We start from the raw sequence: 10,000 nt of genomic DNA, 5'->3' as shown, positions 1-10,000 counted from the left end.
CGCTGTAGTTACCTTAGTAATAATCACGATTACAGAGTTTGCTGTTGCCGATATTATTATTGCTGCCAATAGTTGTTATCCTCCTCATTATTTTATGTTCTATATTGCTACGTATTTTCCTCATTACGGGTATTATCGCGATACTTGCCATGCTGCCTCCATTATTCAGCTGCCTTATCATTACAACTGGCTTTGCTGTTTATTTATTCCTATTTTGAACATCATTAAGAGGAGAGGAAAAAGGGAGGAATAAACACAAACAAGACGCTGAGAAAGAAAGGATAATAGAGAAAGAAGGGAATAATTTGACTGAAGTGTCAACATCATTAAGGTAATTAAATTGATTTGCCTCGTCAAATTTGCATGGGAATAAAAATCAACGATTGGTTTACCCTTGAAAAGATAATTAGTTTTAGCTTCTATTTTTCTCCCTCGATAAGTCAATACATTTAAAATGAGCGAGAGAGATATTAATTTAGAGACAGAAAGCTGTGGAATTTTTATTATAAACAGAACTTTGATTCTGAATTTAATGTAAATGTTGATATAATTTTGATTTCTGCCTCTCCTTTTTGGTGTTAATCCACAGCCATTGAACCATTAAATAAGTTAAATAAGCGGATAAGAAAATTGTATATTTTTTTTCATGTGCAAAAGCGCATTAGCAAACAACAATTTGTGTGTGTGTGTGTTACTAAGTAACTTGTGAGCAATATATTTTTTTGTCCATATTACAGTAATTGCTAATAGGATTATTACTTTTATGAGTATATCAATACTAATTTTCCTACATTTTTGCTTTTCTTCCTTTTTTTCTTAGTGAGAAACATGAATTTTCTTACGTGTTCCCAAATGTCGTCCTTCGTCACCCTATGACCCCCTATGACATGACATGACATTAACTCCTCATCACTCATTATGACTTGAATACCACTTTCCTCATTTCTCTCCCGATGAGAATATTGAATTCCGGTCGATTCATTGATGCCATTAATGCTTAACAAAGAATTACATTCCTTATTCATCCGTATTCGCAGTGTGACGTCACCATAAAACCGTGACGTCAGCGGGGCATATGAAATCACCTAACAACACTTCATCCCAGGTAAACAATAGTCTATTTGTCTTACGGTAATGGTTTGTTTGATTTGCATAAGTGCGCTATTTCACGCTTCTATGAAATTAATCATATGTAAACAACCATTATTATTATCAACATTATTGCAGTTATAACAAATATTTTGCTAATTATTATTGATAAAAATAGCAATGATAATTAGCAGAATATTTGTTATAACTGCAATAATGAGAATAAGTAATAGAGAATAAAGAGAGGAGAGTAAATAATTTAAGATTATGCTATACTATTTTCCAGAACCGAAAAGGTACCATTGACGGATGTGATAGATAGAAGAAAAAAAATAGATAAGATACTGAAGATTAGTAGTGATGATTAAATTAACACAGAAACAAGTAAATGAAGGCAAAGGAAATGAGACAAGAATAGTGAAGATGACGAAGAAACGTTAAAAGAAGGAAACGAATAATAACGTAATTAAGAAAATGGTAGAAAGAAGAGAAGAGGGGCGGGGGAGGAAGAAGAAGAGAAAGGAGTAGGAAAAGGAAAGAGATGAGAATTAAAAAGTAGAAGAGAGTAAGAAGAAAAGGGGAAAACAAAGAAAACGAAAAGGAAAAAGAAAAGGAAAGCAAGAAAAAAGTTGATGATGATGAAAAAGAAAACAAAAATATATGGCTAAAGACGAACAAAAACAAGGATAAAATAAGCAAAGCATGGAGAATGCGAAAGAAAGAGTAAATGAAGAAGAACGAGAAAAGGAAAAAGAGGAAAACAAAGACACAAAATAAAGGAAGAAATATGAAGATAGAAAAGAAAGGAAAGAAGAAGAGAAGAGAAAGAGAAAATAACACAAAGAGGAAGAAAAGACAAAATGAAACAGAATAGGAAGAAAAAAGGTGCTAGGAATAGGGGATTTAGAAATAAGAAATGAGAAAAAGCAAACAATAAAAAATGAAAAAAAGAAAAACAGAAAAAAAATGAATGAAAGACAAACAGAAAAAAAATGAAAGAAAGCAAAACAGAAAAAAGTGAAAGAAAGCAAAACAGAAAAATATGAAAGCAAAACAGAAAAAAATGAAAGAAAGCAAAACAGAAAAAAATGAAAGAAAGCAATACAAAAAAAATGAAAGAAAGCAAAACAGAAAAAAAGGAAAGAAAGCAAAACAGAAAAAAAATGAAAGAAAGCAAAACAGAAAAAAAATTAAAGAAAGCAAAACATAAAAAATTAAAGAAAGCAAAACAGAAAAAAATGAAAGAACGCAAAACAGAAAAAAATGAAAGCAAAACAGAAAAAATGAAACAAAGCAATACAAAAAAAATGAAAGAAAGCAAAACAGAAAAAAATGAAAGAAAGCAAAACAGAAAAAAATGAAAGAAAGCAAAACAGAAAAAAATGAAAGAAAGCAAAATAGAAAAAAATAAAAAGAAAGCAAAAGAGAAAAAAAAATGAAAGAAAGCAAAACAGAAAAAAATGAAAGAAAACAAAACAGAAAAAAATGAAAGAAAGCAAAACAGAAAAAAATGAAAGAAAGCAAAACAGAAAAAAATGAAAGAAAGCAAAACAGAAAAAAATGAAAGAAAGCAAAACAGAAAAAAATGAAAGAAAAAAAAACAGAAAAAAAATGAAAGCAAAAGCAAATCAGAAAAAAATGAAAGAAAGCAAAACAGAAAAAAATGAAAGAAAGCAAAACAGAAAAAAAGATAGAAAGCAAAACAGAAAAAAATGAAAGAAAGCAAAAAAAAAATTGAAAGAAAGCAAAACAGAAAAAAATGAAAGAAAGCAAACCAGAAAAAAATAAAAAAAAACAAAACAGAAAAAAAATAAAGAAAGAAAAACATAAAAAAAGATAAAAAGAAAAACAGAAAAAAATTAAAGAAAGCAAAACAGAAAAAAATGAAAGAAAGCAAATCAGAAAAAAATGAAAGAAAGCAAAACAGAAAAAAATGAAAGAAAGCAAAACAGAAAAAAATGAAAGAAAGCAAAACAAAAAAAATGAAAGAAAGCAAAACAGAAAAAAAATGAAAGCAAACCAGAAAAAAATGAAAGAAAGCAAAACAGAAAAAAAAATGAAAGGAAAACAGGTAAAAGACCCGAGAGATAAAAAAAAAATCTCACCCAAGCTCAGCTGGATGTCCTCCGGGGCCTGCGTGGGCGCGAGAGCCAGCACCACCGAGGGTCTCCTGAAGAAGGTGACTTTGGCCCACACGCAGACGGAAGCCTCGGCGCCCGCCAGCACCCTCTCGCCCTCCACGAAGCTGCCGTTCCTCGTCAGCTGGTGCGGGGACAGCTGGAACAGAGGGCCCGTGTTGCCAGCTGCGGAGGAAAGGGGTGGCTCAGATGGGGGATTTTGGAAGGTGGAAAGAGAGGATGGTGAGGGTTGGTTGTGTAATAGGGTGATTTTGTTTGCTTTCTTTGGTTTGGTTGTGTGTTTGTACGTGCGTTTGTGTGTTTGTGCGTGTGTGGTTTTGTGTGTGTTTGTGGGTGCGTGTGCGGTTGTGTGTGTGTGTGTTTGTGCGTGTGCGGTTGGGTGTATGTGCGTGTGTGGTTGTGTGTATGTGCGTGTGTGGTTGTGTGTATGTGCGTGCGTGCGTGCATTAATATATAACTTTCGACGAGCGATTCCATGAGAGTAGCATCCATAAAGTAACAAGCGTCGATGGCTTTCCGCGCATACTTCACGAGCTTCGCTTCAGCCAATATCAATTCAGAAGCCAAATTAGCACTCTTATTCCCGCCGACAAAGTGGCCCAAAGCGATCGTCTGCGGCCGCCCACCGCCTCAAAGGAGACCACGCCCACTCTTGCCCAAACAAACAGCTGCTTCGGAGTTCAACCGATCTGAAAAGCTTTTATTTGCGGTCGTTATTCGCCTCCGGGCAATAACTACCGTAATGACTGGTTGACGTAATTACAGCGAAGTGCGCAACGAGCTCGTATCCGAAACCGATGGTTCGTATTATCAAGGCGTCGATGGGAATTCGGAGTTTGGCAAATGTTTATGCCTTTTCTTGCTTTTGTTGTTGTTTTTTCTGTCCTTTCTTTCTTTTCCTACTTGGTATCTTGGTGCGTGGGTGAGCTGAGAATTATACCTGAAAGACACAAAGCGAAAGAGGAGAAGAAAAGAACGAGAAAGGAAAACTGTAGAAAGCTATAGAAAACTATAACCAATAGAAAAAAATATGGAATTATGGAAAACTAAACCCACATACACAGATTATGAAATCATGCACCCAAACACACACACAAACAAAAAAAAAAGAAATACACTCACGCCCAAACTATACAAAGCCTCATTTATTCACAGACACACTGCCACACACACCCACACAGACACACCATAATTCACGCGCCCCGTGGACTCACACGAAGATCAATAACAGCATAAATGTTATCGGAAGCCGAGTGGGTCACGGCTCCTGACGGGGAGGCCGTGACGCAAGGCCTGCCAGAGGTATTGACAGCGCGTTCGTCTATGCATGCGTGTGGGTATACATACGAAAAGACAGACAGACATGCATATGCGCATATGTGTATACATGCATTTGTCATATATATATATATATATATATATATATATATATATATATATATATATATATATATATATATATATATATATATATATATATATATATATATATATATATATATATATATATATATATATATATATATATATATATATATATATATATATATATATATATATATATATATATATATATATAAGTATGCATGAATGTATGTATATGTTGATAAATTGATAAATAGGTATAGATACAGATAGATAGATGAACATAGTTATAGACATAGCTAGAGATATAGATGGATAGACACATATCAAGCTATATATAAACGTGCGTGTGTGTTTCACAGAATCTTGAAGAAATAAATAGATTAAGGCAAATAAAAATCCAAGAATTTGAAAATATTTGACTTGTGAAATTTGATTGAGTTTGGTGTCTCGGCGAGGGCCTTGTGGGCGGCCTCAGGTGGGCGTAACTGCCTGTGTGAACGTTATGTAAGAAGGAGGGAGACGAAGAATCCAAGATAAAGGAGGAAGAGTGGACGGAGAGGCAAAATTTTCTTGTCGATTTGCTATCAGGGTTTGTTAGATACTTTTGTTTTCTTTCGTTTTACTTTTTTTGTTTCAAGTCATGTAGAACAGGTTACGGGTATCAAAGCGAAAGGCATTATAGGTGTCATTATCTGTTTTGTTCTTCTTCTACTTCTTCTTCCCCCCTGCTCTCCTCCTTCTCTTACTCTTCCTATTTTGCTTCCCCCTGCTCTCCCCTTCCTCTTTCTGTTTTTCTTCCCCTTCCTCCTCCTCCTGCTTTTCTTCCCCCTGCTCTCCCCCTTCCTCTTCCTGCTTTTCCCCCCTGTTCTCCACTTCCTCTTCTTCTTTTTCTTCCCCTTCCTCCTCCTCCTGCTTTTCGTCCCGCTGTTCTGCACTTCCTCTTCCTCTTTTTCTTCCCCTTCCTCCTCCTCCTGCTTTTCTTCCCCCTGCTCTCCCCTTCCTCTTTCTGCTTTTCTTCCCCTTCCTCCTCCCCCTGTTTTTCTTCCCCCTGCTCTCCCCTTCCTCTTTCTGCTTTTATTCCCCTTCCTTCTCCTCCTGTTTTTCTTCCCCCTGCTCTCCCCTTCCTCTTCCTGCCTTTCTTCTTCTTCCTCCTCTTCCCTCCTTCCCTCTTCCTGCAATCTTCTGAGCCTCAAAAAAGATAATAAATTCCTCTTGTGTTATATCCAAAGTTACAACACACGACACCAAGATTAGTAAGAACAACAAATCTTTCTAGCGATCTTTCACCCTCAAATAACACACCAGTAAGGGTTTTCATTGAGCAAGTGTTATTTTTGTGATTTATTATGTTCGGTATGATAATTGTTATCATGGTTATTGTCGAGGAGATAGTTTTAAAGATATCTAATTTTTCGGGTGTTTTTTTACTTTAATGTTTCAGTTTTCTTTTGTTACTTATAATTGTTATCATTGTTATTATCAACAGTCGTATTATTATTATTATCATTATTGTTATTATTATCCTTATTACTATTATCATTATCATTATTATTATCATTATCATTATTATTGCATTCATCGTTATTGTTATTATCATCATTTTCTTTATTACTTTTTTCAGTATCATTATTTTCACTATCATTATGATCATTATTAGTATCATTGTTATCATCATCATTCTTATCATTATTGTTGTTATTATTATCATTATTCTTACTATCATTACGATCATTATTATCATTATCATCATTATCAATTTTATCATTACTATCATTTTCATCATTTTTATCATTATCATTACCACTATCATTATCGTCATTATCATTATCATTGTTACTATTGCTACTATCATTATCATCTTTATTGTTGTTGTTAGTAACATGAATACTAGTTTTCTAGTCCTTGTGGATGTTTTGCTGCTATGTTTATCATCATCATCATCATCATTATTTTTATTGTTATTAATGTTATTATCATTATCATTATTATCATCATTATTGTCAGTAGTATTATCACTGTTGTTATTATCATTATTTTTTATCATTATCATTATTATTACTTTTATCATCATTATCGTTATTATAATTATTGTCATCATTATTATCATTATCATCATTATCATTATGAATACTATTGTCATTAGCATTAACATTACTATTAATGATGCTATTATTGTTTTTGTTGTTTTCAATGTTAGAATAAACGTTACACTCACCATCATTATCATTATCACCATTATCACTGTCATTATCACTATCATCGTTATCATATATCTTTTATAATTGAACTAATAAGCTAAGTCCTAATAGAATTTTTTTCCATCTCTTTTTTTTTACAGATCTAGTTATGATTTTTAACATAATGATAACCATCATTTGTGCAATGTGTATCATAGCAGAAATGTAGGCAGGTGAATGAATGAATATATAAAGAAATAATTGAATAATAAATACAAGAAAAGTAAGCAACATTTAAGTAAATATGAGACAAGAAATGCATATATGAAAGCCAGGATTTTAAAGAAGAATCATATTAGGTAAAACAAACGTGATTATTTTCATCACATGACACGAAAAGAATCAAATTGGGTAAAACAAACTTATTTTCAACATCACATGACACGAAGAGACATGAAGGTAAAACATTTTGATATTAGTAATCGTTCACTTTCCTTTACATGATGAGAACAGGGAACTTTTGGGGATGTAAAAGGATATTGGGTTTGTGATATTACATGCAACTTTTGAGCACACTCTTTTCGGATTTGATCATGCTATGTTTTGCATATTATGTGTGTGTGCGTGTGTGTGTACGGCGGTGTGTGTGCGTATGTATGTATGTGTGTATGTGTATGTGTGTGTGTGTGTGTGTGTGTACAGCGGTGTGTGTGTGCGTATGTATGTATGTGTGTATGTGTATGTGTGTGTGTGTGTGTGTGTACGTGTATGTGTGTATGTGTATGTGTGTGTGTGTGTGTGTGTGTTTATGTTACTGTGTGTGCATTATTGTTGTTTTATTATCATTATTATTATCATCATTATATTGTCATCAATATTATTATTACTATTATTGTTATTGTCATTATCATCGTTGTTATCAGTGTTATTATTACTATTGTAATTATCAGTAGTAGTATTATCATTATTATTATTGTTATTACTATTATTATTATCATCATCATCATCATCATTATCATTATCATTATTGCAAATGTCATTACTTTTGTTATCATTATTATTTTTATCATATTCTCATTATCATTTTTCTTATTACTATTATCAGTATTGATAGTACTAGAGTTATTATTTCCATTATTGTTATCATTATAATTATCATTACTATTATTACTATTACTATTATCATCATTATCACTATTGTTATCATTATCATTATCTTCATCATTAATACTTTCATTATCATTATTATCGTTATCATCATGATTATTTTTTAATATTATCATTATCATTATTATTAAAATCATTATTATCATCATTATGATTATTATCAATATTATTATCATGGTTGCTATCATTTTTGTTGTTGCTATTATTGCGGTTATTAAGATTCTTACTTTTATCATTATTATCATTATCATTATCATCATCATCATATCATTTCCATCCTTATTGTCATAGTTATTATCTTCATCATTATCATCATTATTATAACAATACTAATAATAGAAAGCATGATAAAAATAAAAACAATAATAGCACGAGTACATCATATCATAAATCATTGTAAAAAGACTTGAAGTAAACATAATAGACTAGAAAGTAGTATATCATAATTTTCTCTCCAAAGACCTATTTTGGATCGACCTTCGGCCCTAATTTACACCTAGATATTTACGAATAATAGACAAGCAGGCAAAAATATTGCCACGGTAGATATCCCATATGTCACAACCTAGTCAGACATTCGCAACAAATCGAGCAACGGCGGTGAAAACTCTACGGTAGAAGCACGTCACATTTCACTATATCGTGAGCCTAAGTACACGATGAAAACCATCCTTTACAATAATTGGAAATTATTAAGGACTTTTAACACTGTCAGTTTTCCTAATTTTATACAAATACATGCATGTCACGAAGGGAGTTTCTGCCTTAGATCTGACTATTTCTTAAGGAATATGATATGCTCGCTTGACGTCAGCAAAGGAATTCGGAGAAAGACAAAATTCGGGCGACAGAGTGCTACGCTTAGACTTTCTTGTGACTCTGCACATCGAGAGGTTCATCTACGAAAGCAAATTGATCATTTATACATACAGGAAAAAACCGCCTAAACAACACACACGCACATATGCGCGAGTTAGTGTGTGTATACATATATATATATATATATATATATATATATATATATATATATATATATATATATATATATATATATATATATATATATAGACAGATAGATAGACAGATAAACAGATAGATAGATGTGTATGTATATACATATATATACACATATATATAGAAAGAGAAAGATAGATAGATATATGTTTATATATATACATATATATGTACATACATATGTATATATTGTATGTGCGTGCGTGTGTGTGTTTATGTATACGTGAGAAATATCGAGGAAGACAAGCACGAACACCCTTTGCCATCGACGCCTCGATAATACGAACCATCGGTTTCGGATACGAGCTCTCTGCGCACTTCGCTGTAATTACGTCAACTCGTCATTACGGTAGTTATTGCCCGGAGGCGAATAACGATCGCAAATAAAAGCTTTTCAGATCGGTTGAACTGTTTGTTTGGGCAAGAGTGGGCGTGGTCTCCTTTGAGGCGGTGGGCGGCCGCAGACGATCGCATTGGGCCACTTTGTCGGCGGGAATAAGAGTGCTAATATATATATATATATATATATATATATATATATATATATATATATATATATATATATATATATATATATATATGTGTGTGTGTGTGTGTGTGTGTGTGTGTGTGTGTGTGTGTGTGTGTGTGTGTGTGTGTGTATGTATGTATACAGTATATCTCTGTGTGTGTGTGCATATATGTATGTATTTATGTATGCATTTTTGAAATTGTTTAACTGCACTCAAATATAGCAAAAGCAGGCAGGAACACACTTCAGCGACTACACACAGACAGACGAATGCACAAAGGCAAATATTAATGTCTAGTCGGAGTGGTCTTCGGTTCCGCCTTGGCCGTTATACAGGGACGGCCGTAAGTACAGGATATTAAGGTTCCAGCCGGTTGTCTCCGTGGCCTGGTCGAGACTAACCGCTTTGATCTTATATTCATTTCATTTTTTGTATTTTGTATTTTTTCTTTCCTTCTATCTTTTTTCCTTCTTTACTTTTTTTTCTTTACTTCTTTTTTTCTCTTACTTTTCTTTCTTTTTTCTTTATTGCTGTT

General features: G+C 32.9%; 1 protein-coding gene across 1 annotated transcript in view; it reads right to left on the bottom strand.

The window, feature by feature from the left end:
- The window catches only part of LOC113808647 (uncharacterized), a 41,435-nt gene that overhangs the window by 19,765 nt on the left and 11,670 nt on the right, over positions 1-10,000 (bottom strand). The window contains exon 2 of the mRNA XM_070136329.1: positions 3,195-3,392. Coding sequence (XP_069992430.1) covers positions 3,195-3,392 — 198 coding nt within the window. The remainder of the gene's footprint in view (positions 1-3,194; positions 3,393-10,000) is intronic.

The sequence above is a fragment of the Penaeus vannamei genome, chromosome 21 (assembly GCF_042767895.1).
Source record: "Penaeus vannamei isolate JL-2024 chromosome 21, ASM4276789v1, whole genome shotgun sequence".
Taxonomy (NCBI): Eukaryota; Metazoa; Arthropoda; class Malacostraca; order Decapoda; family Penaeidae; genus Penaeus; species Penaeus vannamei.
This window is presented reverse-complemented; position numbering and strand designations above follow the sequence as displayed.